This window comes from Paroedura picta, chromosome 5 (genome assembly GCF_049243985.1).
Source record: "Paroedura picta isolate Pp20150507F chromosome 5, Ppicta_v3.0, whole genome shotgun sequence".
NCBI lineage: Eukaryota > Metazoa > Chordata > Lepidosauria > Squamata > Gekkonidae > Paroedura > Paroedura picta.
The window spans coordinates 66,696,838-66,715,265 of NC_135373.1; the positions used below are offsets into that span (position 1 = coordinate 66,696,838).

Consider the following 18,428-nt stretch of genomic DNA (forward strand, 5'->3'; position numbering starts at 1 on the left):
GAATCAAAAGCTGTGAATTTTAGATATTGTTTCAGGCTCCAACAATAGCCCTGGCAGAACAGCTCCATCTTGCAAGCCCTATGGAACCATTCCAGATTTCGAAGGGTTCTGATCCCATTTGATAGCGTATTCTTATTTATTTATTTAGATTTATTTATTTAGATTTATATACCACCCTCCCCGAAGGGCTGAAAAAGCCCTGGCTCTGGTTGAGGCCAAGTTAATCTCCTTAGGGCCAGGGTTCTTGAACAAATCACTGGATTTTAAAGCTCTCTGGGGTAATGACCAAAACTTTGAATCTGGTCATCTTCAACCTGAAGCCAACGCAGCTGGGAGAGCAAGGGTCATATATGGGCCCTCCATGTTTTAAATATGATGATCTGCAAGCATGTACTTGCTATTGTTAACTGTCCCAGGTGGTTTCTGTAGCCTTCTTTGAATTATCCAGGAACAGGAGGTCAAAGGAGACAATATTCTGAAAGCCTGCTATCTATACGGTATTGCTCTAACTGGCAAGTTGACGGCTACTCAAATCTGTCAAGAGCCACTTCGAGTGCTTTCCCTGAAGGAGAGCCCCCAGACCCCAGGCTTGAGCCCCCTACGTCTGGGCACAAATAAGAACGCCCTGCCCTTGCCCCTGCGCCTCTTGGGCTCGCTCGCCCTCCCACCTGTCAGCAAGCAAAGGGCACTGGGCTTCCCTAAGGACAACCGTGCGGTGACTCCCGTCCGCCCCCCCCCCCCGCGCTCCAGATGTCCGTGCTTGCCGCCGCCCGACATCTGGGGCAAGCGCCGCAGCTGCTGAGACTCCCCCCCCCCCCCAGAACGGGAGCGTGGCGCGTGCGCGATAAAGGCCCCCCTCCTTTCTCCTGGCTCGAAACCGCCACAAAGCGTGAGTGGCTGTTGCATGAGGGCAGAAGCCGCCAGAGGGAAGCCGTTTGCCAACGTTTGGAGAGCGGAGGGAAGGCGGGCCCTTCCAGGCTCGCATGCGAGCAGCACGGCTCGCCTTCGTCCCCCTGGCTGACTGCTCGGCGCTTCCCATCGGGGCTGCTTAGGCTGGAGACGAGGCGACAGCAACACGTTGCTTGGAGGGAGGGCCCTCGCCCACGCCCCGCTCCCGAACTTACGGCTGGTACCAGGAGCAACTTTGCAACCAGCTGGGCTGCTAAGGAAACCGCTCCTCGTCCTGCCTCTCAGCCAGAGGTTTCCCGCCCCTCCCGGCATTTCCCAAGCGCTTGGCTGGCTGGCTGGCAGGCGGCAACCTGTTCCCTGCGCGCCGCCCCCAGGAGGCGCGCGCCACTGGGTCTAGGCGCCGCCAATGGATCGCCCTCGCCTCGCCCTCGCCCCGGGCAAGCGGGCCAGCGGCTAGTGGCCTTCCCCAGCAGAGGATGCGGAGCGGGCGAGCCCCAAAGCCACCATCGCGGGAAAAGGCGGATCGCTGGCCGCGGAAGGCGAAGCGAGATGGGTGCGCGCGCGGGTAAGTGCGCGCGCGCGGCAGCCAGCGCCGTTCCCACTCGCTCCATTCAACGTCGCAGACGCGGGTTGCTACAACTTTTTCGACGTCTGTCCCCAGAGGCGGTCGTGGCTTGAGGAGGACAATCGCGCTTGGCCATAACGGGAGGCTTCTTCTTCTTGGGGTTTCCTCCCCCACCTCCGCTGTGAGCTTTGCGCTTATTCTCCAAATCTTACACTTGCATATGTTTGCTGAAGACATGACTAGAACTTGAAGACTGGCCGCGGGCGATCAACAGCACCCTTTATTGCCAGGCTGTTCCGCGGATCAGCTTGCGGTGGGGTCGCCTTATGGGGGAAATATGCGCAACTGACAAATCCTTCAGGCTGGACGGTCGTCGTTTCTAAAGGAGCCCGGGAGGCCCCCCTCTTCCAAGCATGCACCCACTCCAGACTCACTTTGCCTGGGCTTGGCTTCTGGGTGCGCTGTCTGCCGTTGCCAAAGTAGCATTGTTTCAGCCACCTTTGAAAAGGGATGGGCCGGAGTGGCCATCAGAGGTCAGGAGTAAGATCCGACCGTGCGGATCCTGGTGTCGAGTAGCTCTTGCAATGTCTCCACGAGAGACACCCAAGCAGGAGGACGTCTGGACCATTACGGGATTTCCATCAGGAAGCATCTCTCAGGCTTCCTTGCAGAAAGGCCAAATGGGTAGACCCAAGGCCACAGCCAGTGCTTCAGAGGAGTGGGTTCCATTGATGGATTATGGTGGTTCCAGGGACTGGACTGTGGTGCAACTTGCCCATCGTGGATCTCGTGCTCTGAAACCAGCGGAATGGTCTGATGGCCCCGTGAAAGAACAGGGTGAGAACCATTTGAATGAAGATTACTTTGTAGCCTTAGGGACTGGTCTCCCTCAAGATAAATTACATGCAAAGGGGAACAGGAGAGATTACTCAAGGATTAGCCTAAAGAGGCATACTAGAAGGAAACGGGGAGTTAATGATCCCCTGGACAGAGGACAAGTGGGAAAAGTCAAGGCTTTCAAGAACAGCCACTTTCTAGGAAATGCCACTAACTCCCTGGACAGAGAAGCAGAGATGGATATCCCCCTGTTGCTACCATTGAATGGGTCTCACATGGGAGAGAGGAGTGCTGGTGCCCACAGGAATGGGACGTTCCGACCGTCTGCAGTCAAGAACCCCTTCTACCCTCTGACTGAAGAGTCCTATGGTGCCTATGCAGTCATGTGCCTGTCAATTGTGATCTTTGGCATTGGAATAATGGGAAACATGGCAGTGATGTGTATCGTGTGCCACAATTACTACATGAGGAGCATCTCAAACTCCTTACTGGCCAACTTGGCCTTTTGGGATTTCCTCATCATCTTCTTCTGTTTGCCTTTGGTGATCTTTCAAGAACTCACCAAAAAGTGGCTGCTGGATGATTTCTCCTGCAAAATTGTACCATACATTGAGGTAAGTAGAGTAGCATGGCATAGTGGCATTTTGCCCAGACAGGTGGTGATCTTAAGGATCAGTTTGGGGTAACATATTTACAGAATAATTTCCCCCTTGTAACATATATTGCAGCACTGTAGCATTATTATTTGGTATTCTCCATATTCACTGTTCTTAATTGTTAAAGTTGTTCAGGTTTTGAGAGAAATGTGCAGTAGTTTGAATTGTTTGATTTTGGTGGGGCTTGTGTTGGAGGAAGGGGTTCTGTCTTGTACTTCTGACTAGAGCAACTAGCTCATTTAATCCCATTGATGTCAGTAAGAATGGCACCATGATCCTGAAATGATAACATAAGTCAATTGAAACAAATTGGATTTGTGTCTGCATGGTGGCTGTGGTTTGTGGCTCCTAATCCACAGGACATGCCTGTGCTTGAAAAACTGCATGTGAACATCTTTGTGAATGCATCCATTGGAGTATTATGCTGAAGTGCTTCTGTACAAGGAGTACAGTCTTTGAGTTGAGAGATGTGTTTAGGATTGGGGTTAAAGGTTATGATCTTCTCCATACTCTCTTGGAAGGGAACTTGGTAAAACATGCAAGCAAATGTGTTTGCAAGCATAGTGGTAATTGGCTTAAATGTATTTATGAACGATGTCAGTTTAGATCCTTCGCTTTAATTGGTAAACCAGGGTACTGTAACAGGACATTTTTTAGAGTGGAAAACTCCCAGCAAACCATCCATGTGAACACTTACAGTGAAAAGGCCAATATATCACAAGAGCATGGACTTTTTATACGTGAAGTGATTATGTTAACTTTTGTTGATGCATTTAATACAAACTCAGTAAATGCCTTTGGGTGCAATATAATTTATTGTAGCGCATGTTACTTGTAGTGAAATCATGCATATACTATTCTTGCTTCTGAATTTGTTGAACAGCTTCTGTTTGGCAAAAGAAACATACTGTTTCTCCTTATAGAACTGGAAGACAGCAAGAGTGGAAGATGTTCTTTAATAGTCAGAAAACCATAAATATGATAGATGCATTATTAATGCAGCCAGGTAGTTCCAAATCCCATAGTTGCACCCCCCCCCCTTTTTTTTTCCTTTATACTTCTGTTAAATTCTTACTTCTTGACAAGTACACAGGTATCCTTCCAGCCAGTCCTTCAGCCAGTTAGCCAGTACCATGCAGGTCAACTTCTTTATTTAGTGGGTGGGGGGAGAGGAATGGGAGGGGGAAGGAATGGACGGGAAAAGGTAGAATGGGGTCATCCTGGCTGGGTGACCATATGCTTAACATCATTAATTTAACTTCCACCAAGAGAGTAAGTGAATAAAGGGTGGGAGTTTCATATTATCCCTTTAAAAGGCCACTCTGTACATTAGGCAGGAGACTATTCATTAGATTGTATTTTAATTGAATAGGGATTACCCTAGTAGGTATGAGGAGGAAGAGGTGGGGATGACCTTGTCCTCCTAACCTCCTTGTAGTGGGAGGTGCATTGGCACAAATGCATGGAACCTAACAGTTAAATTAATCACTTTGACTGGCGACATTATTTAGGGTGTGGGCATAACCTGAATAGTGGAATTTCTCACATAACACATCTGTACAGAGGAATATACCCTTTTAGAACAAAACCAAGTACAGTTATTAACTGTCACTGTAACAACAATCAGTACATCCATATTGTAGGCTTGAAACTTAACTAATTAATTGTTAATGAGTTGATGTTATTATAATAATTTTAATTTATGTATTTTGATCCATCTTGTAAACTACTCTGTGCCCTTATGGGAGTAGGGTTGTAAGGATATCCAATAATTAATAGTTCAAATAGTTCAAAGTCCTGTGAAAGTTTGGATACTTCATTGAACTAGGTCACCTTTTGTTGTTGAAAGAGATGCTTGTAAGTGTCTTGCGCTTTTCTGAAGATGCAGGCAAGTATGCTAGCCAGAACATATGAAGAATCCACAGACAGAGGATTAATGGCATACAGATCCTATTTTCAACAGCAGGAAATGGAGCTCTTCTGCCAGGCTTTTGGTTGAGGCCAGAACCAGGAAGATCAGGGAACCCTCCTCAGGCTGTGCTAGAATATCAGGCTAACCCCATACTCTGAGCGGATGGTTGTTTCGACAGGCTGGGGGTGGGTAGGTGGAATAATGCTGCCAACCTTGCGCTGGGTTTTGTGTGGGGTTTTAATAGGGGTTTTATGTAAACGGTTTTAACCACCACAAATCATTTCTGAGAGTGGTGGGATAAAAATCCAACAATAAATAAAAATAAATAAAGAGAAACAAGCCAGATGTTTCCAGGACAAGTTGCCAGTAGATAATCAAGGGAATAAACTTCTCCCTTGGCTTCTCCCTGGCACCTGATATTCAGAAGTACACTACATCTAAATAAGGAGGTTCCATTTAACAGTAATTCATTGACAGCACTATCTTCCAGGAATGTATCTAGTCATCTTAAAGCCACCTAAGCCAGTGACTTCATTCATTCATTCATTCATTCATTCATTCATTCATTCATTCATTCATTCATTCATTCATTCATTCATTCATTCATTCATTCATTCATTCATTCTCCTAGTTCACTTCTTGACAAGTGCATGGGTATCCTGCCAGCCAGTCCTTCAGCCAGTATTACTACTATACAGGTCATCTACTTTATTTGCCAGTGCTTAATCTATTGCCAGTCAGTTTCATGGGTAACCCCAATTTTTCATATCGTGCAATAGAGTTCACTCTCTCCACATCACTAATGGAGTTCACTCTCTCCACATCACTTATCCTTATCCATTGTTCCTCTTAATATTTGTGAAATGTCCTGGGGGGATGGAACATGTCTAGGTTTTCAGAGTTGGAATAGCAAAGCTGGCCACACCCTGATCGGCCCTGCCCCTACAGCTCCCGCCCTCCTTCCCTGGATGCTAATTACTAGGGTTGGGCGCTTTGGCACCCGAAGCGGCCAGTCGCTCCCTACATAGCCAGTGTGGGGGAGGGGAGTTGCGGGCATCGGAGCACCGACGCCCACACCTCCCCTCCCCCCCGCGGCGTGGCACTGGCTGCATCGGTAGCGACCAGCCACTTCGGGTGCCAAAGTTCCCAACCCTACTAGCCACTTTGCTCTCAGACTCCTGAGAGAGACACACAAACCGCAAACGACCCCTTATTACCTGCTATGGCTCCTGTGAGGGAGAGAGAGAGATTGACAGAGACAAACTGCAAATGAGCCCCAAACTGCAAACAAGCCCTGATTATCTCCTATGGCTCCTGCTGCCAGAGAGAGAGAGATCTGTGCCTGCCTTTGTCCCCTGGGTCCTAGCGCCCATTGCTTTCGTGGTTGCAATGGGCTTTCTTGCTAGTAGTTTTATAATATCCATTCCATTCTAAGCCTACAGTATATGTCAATTTGCTTACTGTTGGAACAATTTCCCATTGGTAAATTAGCTATTAAATCTTGCTGAGTTTCAAAAGAATGTTGAGTTACTAGTGGTTTGCATGTACATTTCATGACACATGAGGCAGAAATATCTAGCTAGGGCTACAATTGTAAGAACACTTTCCTGTGAGTAAGCCCCATTGAATAAAATTGAATTTACTTCTTAGTAGACCTTGTTTATACCCTATAATATCCTTGTATCATACATTCCTTTAATCATAGTGAGTAGGATATAACCATCTCCATCAGCCTGCCTACAGCACTTACTCCAGTCTAAATCTGTTAATTTCAGTGGGTTTAGATTTATGCAACTCTGAATAGGATTGTACTACCTTGAAGGTATCAAGTATGTTGATACTTTTTAACCACTTATATATCAGTGTGTATTGCATTACAAAGTAACTATAAGCACAAAGAAAATCTAAATGTTGATGATCCAAAGTATGTGTAAAATTTAGTAGAGCCAGGCAGCTGGTTTTGTCCTAGAAGTGAACTTTTAAAATGCCTAATTGTTGTGGTTGAGTCGTGTGCCTATCCTCCATCCATTCGCAGTCTGGAACAAATGCACTAAATTGACCTGGAATGGGGAGCCGCAGTTAAAGGAAGTCTGCTTTCTGTTCAGGTACAAGGAACAAAGTAAAACTATGGAAAAACTAAGTTCCTTGTATTGTTTTCTACGTTTTATGTAAACCACCCTGAGCCTCCGGGGAGGGCGGTATATAAATACAATAAATGAATAAATAAAACACATTTAATTTAGTCTAATTTCTGTGTATTAGTTAAGAAAAGTGACCTGTCAAGAGATGCTTAAAAGACAAGGGATATTTTGGGAGAAGCCAAGTTTGGCTAAAAATGCAGCGTTATGGCAGAATTTTTCATAAAGTGGCATAGCAGCGAGGTTGAGTTACAAATGCAAATGGATAATGTTCCAAGAGGTGTCTTGCATTTTCTAGCTGTTGAGGTTGCAGACAGTAAAAGACATGTAGTCCAGTATGTCAGACAAGTTGTCAGTTTCTTGATGGAAGATGCTTGTTGGAAGAGTTCTTCATTTGATCATGCTCGGTCCACCACAGTGTGGAAGGACAGTGAGTCAGTTGGGACATACTTAGTCATTGGGTTGATAGCAGTTCAGATCTTCCTGTGAGTCTGAAAGCTTTTACCCTACTATGCTTAAAATAGTGCTTGAGGCGAGGCCCAGTTTGCATAATTAACTGTGCAGAATGATTGCCAGTTCTCATACCCTTTCCGGGCAGTTCCCATGCCCTCAGTAATATATGGATATTTTGATCTGGGAGGGAACCTCCTACACAAACACCACTTGTAGCCACAGTGGAGGAACAACATTTGTATGGGAAAGATTCAGGTAATAATACCTAGCCAATTGTTAATAAACAAGAATACACATTGGTTATTAATATAGCATGAGTATTGGCAGAGAACAAGAGGCTTTATGCTTGCAAAGGCTGATAAGGACATTTCTCATAAACTAGGATACAACTAAAAACTAACCAAAATTTTCTTAAAACCTCATTATCTTCTAAACCAGTACAAAGCCCTTGGATAAACTGAATCAAACTTGACCTCTGCGTTGGTTATCAGAAAGAAGATGTCCAGGAAGTTTAAAAATGCCGTGAAAATGTGCAACTGCATTAAGGCTTCATAATTGTGTACAGGTATGACTGGTTCTGTTTTATCAGTCACACCTGGGCACAATTGACAAGTAAATTTTGTTCAGAAAAATCTTGAAAGACTTTTAAACTGGTAAATCCAATTTTATTGTAATTTGCCTCTGGCTAATAAACAAAATAAAACAATTAAGTAATCGCCATTTAGTTTCAAATCATACCTACAAAAAGCTAGTCAAGACCTCAATTTGCTATGGAAATAATCTCATTCCTGTGTTCTGTTTCCATTTTAAAATTTGAAATCTTTGTTGTTGTTAGAATTATGCTTCTGATCCTGGTGTAAAAACAATAATTGAAAATTTACTTGTACCAAGTAATCGAGCTTTTCAGAAAAAAATGTATGGTTTGCATTGTCAAGACAGCTTGAACTAATTCATAAGCATGTACAATAGATTTCCAAAGACTGCAAGAAATGGCTTTTCTGAGTCAGATACAATACATTTCTGGAGACAGCACAATGATTTTAGTGGAGCTACGCTTAGGTATTGGGACTTGCAGCCTTAAAACCAAAGCAAAAGAAATATGGTATAGCCTTTTAAAACAAGTGATAATCCCCTTAATCTAGTACTTGCACAGAAATGTGTTGTTGTTTACAAACATAAATAGAAGCAGTACTAAATCTGATGCAACAGGGAGGTATGCTACAGAGTTGCATCTGCCAATATGACAACATTACAGCTCTCAGTTGTGCTCTAATCATTTTGAGCCATTAGGAAGTTATTTACAGCCATGTAAAATGGTGTAGCCACATTGGCTGTCCTGTAACCACACCAGCATCAGTGGCCTATAAACAACGGTCTTATTTTACCAGAACAAAGTTTGAGTTCAGTGGAACCTTTAAGACCGCTGGACTTCTGCTTCAGACCAGCATGGCTACCTACCTGAGTTAGATGTATTATTAAAGTTTGATACATAAAACTGGGAGTTCAGAAGTATATTTCATACTATATGGAGCTTGCAGTTTAATTAAATGTATCACACCACAGACTATGCTAAAGCCTTTGATTGTGTGGAGCACAACAAATTGTGGCAAGTTCTTAAAGAGATGGGAATACCAGAGCATCTTATTTGTCTCTTGAGAAATTTATATGCAGGTCAAGAAGCAACAGTGAGAACTGAACATGGAATCACTGACTGGTTCAAAATTGAGAAAGGAGTTTGGCAAGGCTGTATACTGTCGCCTTGCCTATTTAACTTGTTTGCAGAGCACATCATGAGAAATGCGGGATTAGAGGAGTCACAAATTGGGATCAAGATTGCAGGGAGAAATATCAACAACCTCAGATATGCAGATGATACCACTCTAATGGCAGAAAGTGAAGAGGAACTAAAGAGCCTGTTGATGCGGGTGAAGGAGGAGAGTGCAAAAGTTGGCTTGAAACTCAACATCAAGAAAACAAAGATCATGGCATCCGGCCCTCTCAATTCATGGCAAATAGATGGGGAAGAAATGGAGATAGTGACAGATTTTATTTTCCTGGGCTCCAAGATCACTGCAGATGGGGACTGCAGCAAAGAAATTAAAAGACGCTTGCTCCTGGGGAGGAAAGCTATGGCAAATCTAGACAGCATCCTAAAAAGCAGAGACATCACCCTGCCAACAGAAGTACGTTTAGTCAAGGCTATGGTATTCCCAGTTGCAATGTATGGCTGCGAAAGTTGGACCATAAGGAAGGCCGAGCGTCAAAGAATTGAGGCTTTTGAACTCTGGTGCTGGAGAAGACTCTTGCGAGTCCCTTGGACTGCAAGGCGAACAAACCGGTCAGTCCTAGAGGAGATCAGCCCTGACTGCTCTTTAGAAGGCCAGATCCTGAAGATGAAACTCAAATACTTTGGCCACCTCATGAGAAGGAAGGACTCCCTGGAGAAGAGCCTAATGCTCGGAGTGATCGAGGGCAAAAGAAGAAGGGGGCGACAGAGAATGAGGTGGCTGGATGGAGTCACTGAAGCAGTAGGTGCAAACTTAAATGGACTCCAGGGAATGGTAGAGGACAGGAAGGCCTGGAGGATCATTGTCCATGGGGTCGCGATGGGTCGGACACGACTTCGCACATAACAACAACAACAATCACACCACAAATAAATATGTTCTTAGAAGACTGAAGTAATCCAAATTTTTGCTTAATTGTTATCTATTACTAACCTTGAATGGATGCTAATTGTGCAGCAAATTACATACAAAACCACTGTGTCTGTGTTATGGGCTGTCAAGTTGCTTCTGATTTATGACATCCCTATGAACTAATGACCTCCAAATGTCCTGTTATTAATAGCCTTGCTCCAGTCTTGCAAATGGAAATCTGTGCCTTCCTTGCTTGACTTGATCCCATTTGGTGCTGGGTTTTCCTTTTCTCCTGTTGTCTTCAGTTTTTGCTAGCATTGTTGTCTTTTCTAGTGTCTTATTTGAGGACGTATATTTTTGAGTGTATGCTAGAAAAGGAGTATATAAATGTTTTATAGAAATAAATATGTCTGGGCTTTGCACAGGAAGGCTTTATGCAAATAAATGCATAGTTTGGGGCCATATATCCCTTCTCCACATATTCAAGACATAGACCCAAGCCTCTTGGACACCTGTAATTTCAGCATCTCCTAGACCCTTTCTGTCTTGGTTCAGCTTTTGTTAATGACCTCCATCTGAATGTTGGCAAAGGCCAAACCTGTCTGTTGCTCTCATTGGATTTCTCTGTAGCCTTTGATGCAGTAGATCGTACCATCTTATTGAGGTACTTCGAGGCAGAAGTGTCATTGCAGTAGATTTGCATTGAAATGGTTCAGATCATTCCTCATGGACTGGACTCAAAGGATTGCTACTGAAAACCAGTTGTCATCTATATAGCCTCATCCAAATATTCTAGTGATGTGGTAGAGGTTCTGAATAACTGCTGGGCTGCTGTGATTGACTGCCTAAAAGTGAACAAATTGAAAGTAAACCCTAAAAAACATAGACAAGGCTGGTTGAAAAGGTAGAGGCTTTGAAGGACATTATTCTCCCCATTCCTGAAGGAGTTCATTGCTGACTCAGTTAAAAGTATTGAGGTTATACTGGATCCGGCTTTATTAATGGAGAAGAAAATTAATGCAGCAGCAAAAAAAATGCTTTCTACCTAGCCTGTAAGTTGGCACCTTCCCTGGATATCTGGCCACCTGGGTTCACACCATAGTAATATCAAGATTAGGCTACTGCAATGCACTGTACATTGGTCTCCCCTCAAAGCCATGAAGCCTCCAGTGCATAAACGGTAAGTTTGCAAAAAGTCAGGAGAGTGAGACCTAATCTGACCTCCTCGAACAGGCCATTGAATAAGATGGGGGCCACAATGGAGAAAGCACATGTATGGGCAGTGGTTGATATTCTCCCACTTGCAGGCTGGCACCTGCAAGAAGCCCCTGTTGATATGAGCAAAGTCACAAATAAGAGGGGCCAAGGCTATGAAGGGCTTTGTATGACCGTTTATGCACTGGGAACTTCACTGCCCCAGCTCCCGTGCAGGAGCACAAATAGGGGCCGGATGAGGTACACCAGGCCAAATGCTCCCCCATGTGGGTGCAGGAAGAGGTGGGCAACCTGCCACGACTAAAACTCTAGCCTGCAGCACAACATGAAACCTCCAGTGCATAAACGGTCTATGAGATAGCAAATACTGAGTCTAGTACCAAATGGGCAGCCAATGAAGTATCTGAAGAATGGGAATAATATGAAAGATCTGTCTAGATCCTATTACTGAGTTGCAGCACTCTAGGCCAGTTGGAGTTTTAGTCATGGCAGGTTGGCCCACCTCTTCCTGCACCCACACGGGGGAACATTTAGCCTGGTGCACCTCATCCGCCCCCCCATCTGTGCTCCTGACAGGGGGATGGGGCAGTGAAGTTCCCAGTGCATAAACGGTCCTATGCAAAACTGCATTATTCAACAGGTAATAGAACCCTATTACAGAATGGTTCATGAACTTACATAGATAAATGGTTAGGGACTGTGGTCTATACCACTGTGCATAGCTTATTGTAAGCAGTGTCGTGTTGATTCTGATGCTATGCTTCAGTTCTTTCTGATGGCTCCAGATTTCTGTAGTCTTAATGCATTGTCCTATTTTGCTGATTGTACTGATTCTCTATGTGTAATTCACCTTGAGTCCTTTTGCTAAAGACAGACTATAAATAGTGGACATAAATAATTAAGAAACAAATTTGAATATCTGAGCAGATCAGAGATCAGGAGGGAATTTTACATGTCAGTCTGGTTAAAACACACTTGTTGAAATGGCAAATTCTATGTGTCATAACACTGATGCCTGCACTGTTAATATGGGTTGGTGGCTTCAGATCTCTCATAAAGTTGGGTTTCTTTTTTATGAAAGAAAAGTTCACGTTCCGTTTAATTCTCTACTCTGTAGCAGGTAACTAGTTATTCTGTCAGCCAAGTTTTCAGCCAGCTAGCTAGATTTGGCTTTGGCCATTGTGACATTAGAAAAGCTTGCTTGTTCACTGTGCATTTCCAAATTCCCTTCTCACATTTTACAGATGTAAGTTGATACAAGTAGCGTTGGTCTTGCTTCTAAATTAGCTACAAATATTTGTTTCTGATTTACATTCTAAGTAGGAAACTTCAAAACAGGCAGGGATTTGTCTTAAACAGAGTTCAACAAATTGGGGGGGGAGGGGTTTGAGGGGGCAAATGTTACATTTGTTACTTTACTGCTACACAATTAGTTCTGCCTGTTCTGACCTTGGCATTAAGTTTTCTTCTGTTTACTCAGCAGAGGATGATGGGATTCCTCTTCTGTTCTAAAAGGCAACAGTGCCAGCTGTATTGTGATGTTTGTTTCTATACCAGCAGCAGTTCTGAAACCAACCTGACAGCAATTGCTCGACATGTTTCCTTACACAACCAGTACACCAACCAAATCCTTCATCTAAGGTCCCTTTAGATGTAACCACATTTGGGCACCATGATGCTGATTTGTTGGGAAATATCAGCTTAATGTACATTGGTTGTATCATTTTAGACCTTCCCCCCACCCTTGTATGAAATCTGCTTACCAAACAATGGCTGCTCGGGGGGTTCTAAGTTTGACTTCCAGTCCTAGGAACACTTCCTGTTTTGAGATCAGTTAGGGCAGTGCTCTTTCTACTTGCAGCACTGACATAATATTCAGTTCCCAACAGAAACTAGCTGAATAAATATCATAAAGAGTTGCTAACATCTAGGTGGCGGCTGAAGATCTCCAGATGAGAGAGACTAGTTTTTTTTGGGGGGGGGAGAGTAATGACTGCTATGGAGAGTGGACTGAATAGCATTCTATCCAACTGTAGTCGCTTCCCTCTCCAAACCCTGTTCAGTGAAATACCATGCTCAAAAAATGTTTAATGATTCAGTTTGTTATGAGAAGCAAAAATGGAGGTCTGTTCTTGCAGGTAAAATCTCAGAGGCCAAATAACACCTCAGTAAATGCTAGTCTCAAGTCAGTCTCATTAAACAAAAAACAAAACAAAAAAATGCCATAGTCCTCCTGGATCCATTTTAGGGTTGTGAGTGTCCTGCATAGTGCAGGGGATTGGACTAGACGACCTAGGAGGTCCCTTCCAATTCTACGATTCTATGAAAACAAGAACATGATTGATGCAATACCTTTTATTAAAAGCAACTAAAATATCTCAAAACAGGGTACAAGCTTTCAAATTCACCAGAATTCTTCATCAGTTTGGAAGCAAAAGGGGGATTCTGGAGTTTTCTATGTCAGGAATTGATAAAACATATTCTCCCTGTAGATCCTCTTGTGGCGCAGAGTGGTAAGGCAGCAGAAATGTTGTCTGAAAGTTCTGCCCATGAGGTTGGGAGTTCAATCCCAGCAGCCGGCTCAAGGTTGACTCAGCCTTCCATCCTTCCGAGGTCGGTAAAATGAGTACCCAGCTTGCTGGGGGGTAAACGGTAATGACTGGGGAAGGCACTGGCAAACCACCCCGTATTGAGTCTGCCATGAAAACGCTGGAGGGCGTCACCCCAAGGGTCAGACATGACTTGGTGCTTGCACAGGGGATACCTTTACCTTTTATTCTCCCTGTAAAGTTTTCAGTCTAAGATCCTGTATAGAACAGAAATGTATGGATAGAGTTCTTCCACAAGACGCTGCAAGCTTTTGAGGTCCTTACGCCACAACTGCAATAAAATTAAACTATTGATAATGTTAGTGACTGCGTATGATGCAACCAGCTCATTGATTTATAACTTGGAATGATTGATCATGGTTGATTTTTAACTTTCTGTACTATCACATACAATTATAGGGTGGAGAATACCAAAAAAGGCATAGTATTGGGATCAGGCCATTGTGTGTAAATGAGAAGCAAATGTTTAAACAGTGCTAGAATTTTAATGTCATTTGTTCTCATAAATGTTTAGTGAGTTTATAGATGGATGCAGTTCAGAGACAAATTGAGGGATTATAACATTTCCCAAGTCACTCAGTAATTGCTTGACTGATAGGTTGATTCCAGATAGAAGTCCTTCATTATGACTAGTAATATTACTGGAGATGAAAAACATTCAGATTTGATTTTTCAGACTTTTAACCATGGGACTTTTCTTTGCCTGGTTGTGTTGTCGTGTTATGTCAGTGACTCTTCTGGCTTGTTCATTTTCTCCCGTCTATAGCCATTTCTCCTGCCAAACCACCCATCCAAATGCTTGGAGCACCACCTTGAGGAGAGCACCAATGGCCTTTAAGGACTAGGCTTGCTCTCAGCCACCCAGCAGCATAGGAGTGGAATAGCACAAGGGTCCAGCAGAAGATGGGTGTGCTTTGTATGGATGTCCAATCTTTAACCCAGCCCTGTTTCCTTCCATTCTCTCCTCAGTTCAGAACTTGCAATTTTATGGTAAACCATAATTCGTCATCTTGTCTGAATCACAAACTGTAGTTTGCAATAAAGTTGAGAAGGGAAGGCAACAAATGGTAGTTTATGATTCAGACAAAACATCAATTGGTGGTTTGTCACAAAGGTGGAAGTGTTGATTTTTCAAGTGATGGGCAAGGAGACCAAGTCTGCATGCACACAAAAGCTTACACCTGGAATAAAACTGTGTTGGTCTTAAAGGTGCCACTGGACTCAAGCTTTGTCCTCCTGCTTCAGACCAGCATAGCTGCCCACCTGAATTCCACAACTTGTTCATGTAACAACAAACTATTTTGTAGCCTTTGTATTGAAACTTGGCACTTTCTTGTTGGTTAACCTGGTTAAATATATGGTTGCTAGAGAACTAGCAGATGTAAAATATTTTAGGGGTCAAGGTCACAAAGTCTTAAACTTTCCACTTTGATAAGTGGCTGCTCTGCTGTGTTAAAATAGGTGGCAAATAAAGCTTTGACCTCTTTCTCAGTACAAAGCTTTATTCCTCCCAAATTGTGTGTTCTTAATTTGTTCATCCATTTTGTTTGTGTTTACTAAGCTGTTTTAACTCACCAAATTAGCAGGTTTGCTTATTAAAAGTATTTACAGATTTGCTTTGTCATAATTAAACATGCTTCCCTTTGCAGGTTGATTAAAAGGCCATATGATACTTCAGAAGTCATTTCAGAACTCTCCCAGTTAAGCCAGTATTTATCAGATTTATTCCCAAGAGCTGAATATTTTGCTGTGCTATTGACTTTAAGCAATCAGATATGGCCATTAAATGTTGAAGGCCAATGCATCTGATACATTTATATAATTACACACTATATCCATGCAGGACTTTTTAATGGCATGTACATAAACAAGAATATTTCATCATTATGAGGAGAATCAGACTGTTTTGAAATATGCCCATTACAGAATCTCAATTATCTCAGTGAGCATTAAGTAAGCAAAAAATTACAGCTGTCCAATATTTTAAGGGTATTTTTCAATGGTCTACTGTGCAGATGCTGGAATAATTTATTTTAAAAACAAACTTTTTTAAAAGGAAAATCTTTAGCAGTTCCTGTTTGTATTCCTTTATGGCACCAATGCAACATGATAGAGGTTTATTTTTATTTTATTTTATTTTAAAAAGCTTCAGAAAATGCAACACAGCACCACTGAAACAAATGGAAGTTTTGCAACAGAGGGAACTACATATCTCCTTTTTCCTGAACAAAAATATGGTTTGAATTTTGTTTACATCTTAACCCTAAACATTTCTTCCTGGTGATTTCATAACGTTCCTGTTGAGCCAGTGTAATACAGTGGGCATCATGATTTGAAAGACTACTGTGTTACAGTGATGTTTGTGGCTCTTCCCGGTGTGCTGGTTTAGATAGTTTCGGGATCAGGGTATAATAAGCCCCTCTGAAGGCAATAATATCACGTGTGTTTAAATCGTAGTAATGCAGGTTTAACTGGTTTGTAGGTCAAGCTGGTAGCCACTCAGAAATCTAGTATGTGATATAGCCACAAGTCTTTGTTTCTACTAAGTATTGTTTTGTATTTCCTCTCCTATGTAGGTAGCATCTCTTGGAGTCACTACTTTCACGTTATGTGCCCTATGTATAGACCGTTTCCGTGCTGCCACTAATGTACAGATGTATTATGAGATGATTGAAAACTGTACATCCACAACAGCGAAACTGGCAGTGATATGGGTCGGGGCTCTCCTCTTAGCCCTTCCTGAAGTGGTTCTGCGCCAGTTGACTAAAGAAGATTCTGAAATCGGTGGGAGCCCTCCTGTGGAACGGTGTGTGGTGAAGATCTCTCCTCACTTACCAGACACCATCTATGTGCTGGCCCTCACATATGATGGTGCAAGACTCTGGTGGTACTTTGGCTGCTATTTTTGTTTGCCTACTCTTTTCACCATTACTTGTTCATTAGTGACAGCAAGGAAAATCCGCAAGGTGGAGAAGGCATGTACAAGAGGCAATAAGCGACAGATCCAGCTGGAGAGCCAGATGAACTGCACAGTGGTGGCTTTGACTATTTTATATGGCTTCTGCATCATTCCAGAGAATATCTGCAACATTGTCACTGCCTACATGTCCACAGGGGTCTCTCGGCAGACCATGGACCTCCTTCACCTCATTAGTCAGTTTCTCTTATTCTTTAAATCGTGCGTAACTCCAGTTCTCCTTTTCTGTCTCTGCAAACCATTCAGTCGGGCTTTTATGGATTGTTGCTGCTGTTGCTGTGATGAGTGCATACAAAAATCGTCAACAGTGACTAGTGATGATAATGACAATGAATACACTACAGAGCTTGAACTCTCCCCCTTCAGTACTATACGTCGTGAGATGTCCACATTTGCTTCGGTTGGGACTCATTGCTAGTCCACTCCATGGTCAGAATTTATAAGGGAGAAAGGGTGTGGGGTTCTTTTCTGTTGACTTCTTTTTTGGGGGGGGGGCGGGTTGTGCGTAGATTTTGCAATTTGGTCCTGGTTCTAAATGTTTATATTGAGGGAGGAAATTATTGTAAGAACTGCTTTTAACTGCTGTTTGCATATTAACATATTTTCTTTGAAACGTAATCATTTAGATATTAAAAGAGATTGCGACACCTAGTGTGGCACTTTAAATGGTTGCAGTTGGTGTTTTTATATTTTAGCTTTGAAGGAAGAAAAAAACCCATGCCCTTTCATCATTTAATTCTATTATTTTTAAAATTACTGCAGAATGTGAAGATTGGGCATGATCCAGCCATTGTTAATGATGATTTTAAGTCTGTCTGTTGTATACAGTGTTTTGGTGGGAGGGTACTGAATTCATAAGAACTCCAGTTGACTTCAGTGGGACAAAGCCTAAGTAAATTCTTTTTTTAAAACAATGGGACTGAAATGCCTTTGGCTTATACAGAATAGTGCTCACTGAGTGATTTTTGTTTCCCAAAATGATTTCCACTAATTATGTGGTTTGAAGCATTCAACTTTAAACCTGTTTTGTGCAAATTATTGTGGAATTATTTGGTATTCCAACAAATAATGGTAGAGTAAAATAAATAAGTTTTTAATTATTTGATTGCATTGTCAAGAAGCGTTTTAACAGTTGTATCAAATAACATGAGGATAATCCCTTAAACTGGATAGCAACCATTTCCTTCCATTATAGATGGACTAATATTGAATGTGCTTTTCCCAGCACTCCCTTAGAGATATGTCTTCACAATACACCTTTTCAGGGTCAGATGCATGTAGGTCACATGTCCACTTTCTGTAGAGAGAGTCTTAAGGCTGTGCTGGTCTCTCCCTTCACACGTGAACACACACATGAAGCTGCCTTATACTGAATCAGACCATTCATGGTCTGTGTTGTGCATTGTGCATTCCAACTGAGTCCCCAGGGTCTTTCACATCACCTACTCCCTGATCCTCTTAACTGGAGATGTTGGGGATTGAACCTGGGACTTCTGCATGCAAAGCAGAGCTCCGTCC

At 43.0% G+C, this 18,428-nt stretch overlaps 1 protein-coding gene across 1 annotated transcript; it reads left to right on the forward strand.

The window, feature by feature from the left end:
* Positions 1 to 897: 897 nt before the first annotated feature.
* Positions 898 to 18,015, forward strand: GPR37 (G protein-coupled receptor 37). Its single transcript, XM_077338345.1, has 2 exons — positions 898 to 2,925; positions 16,510 to 18,015. The coding sequence occupies exons 1-2, from the start codon at positions 1,888 to 1,890 to the stop codon at positions 17,326 to 17,328; spliced, it is 1,857 nt and encodes a 618-aa protein (XP_077194460.1). The 5' UTR covers positions 898 to 1,887; the 3' UTR covers positions 17,329 to 18,015.
* The last annotated feature ends 413 nt before the right edge of the window (positions 18,016 to 18,428 follow it).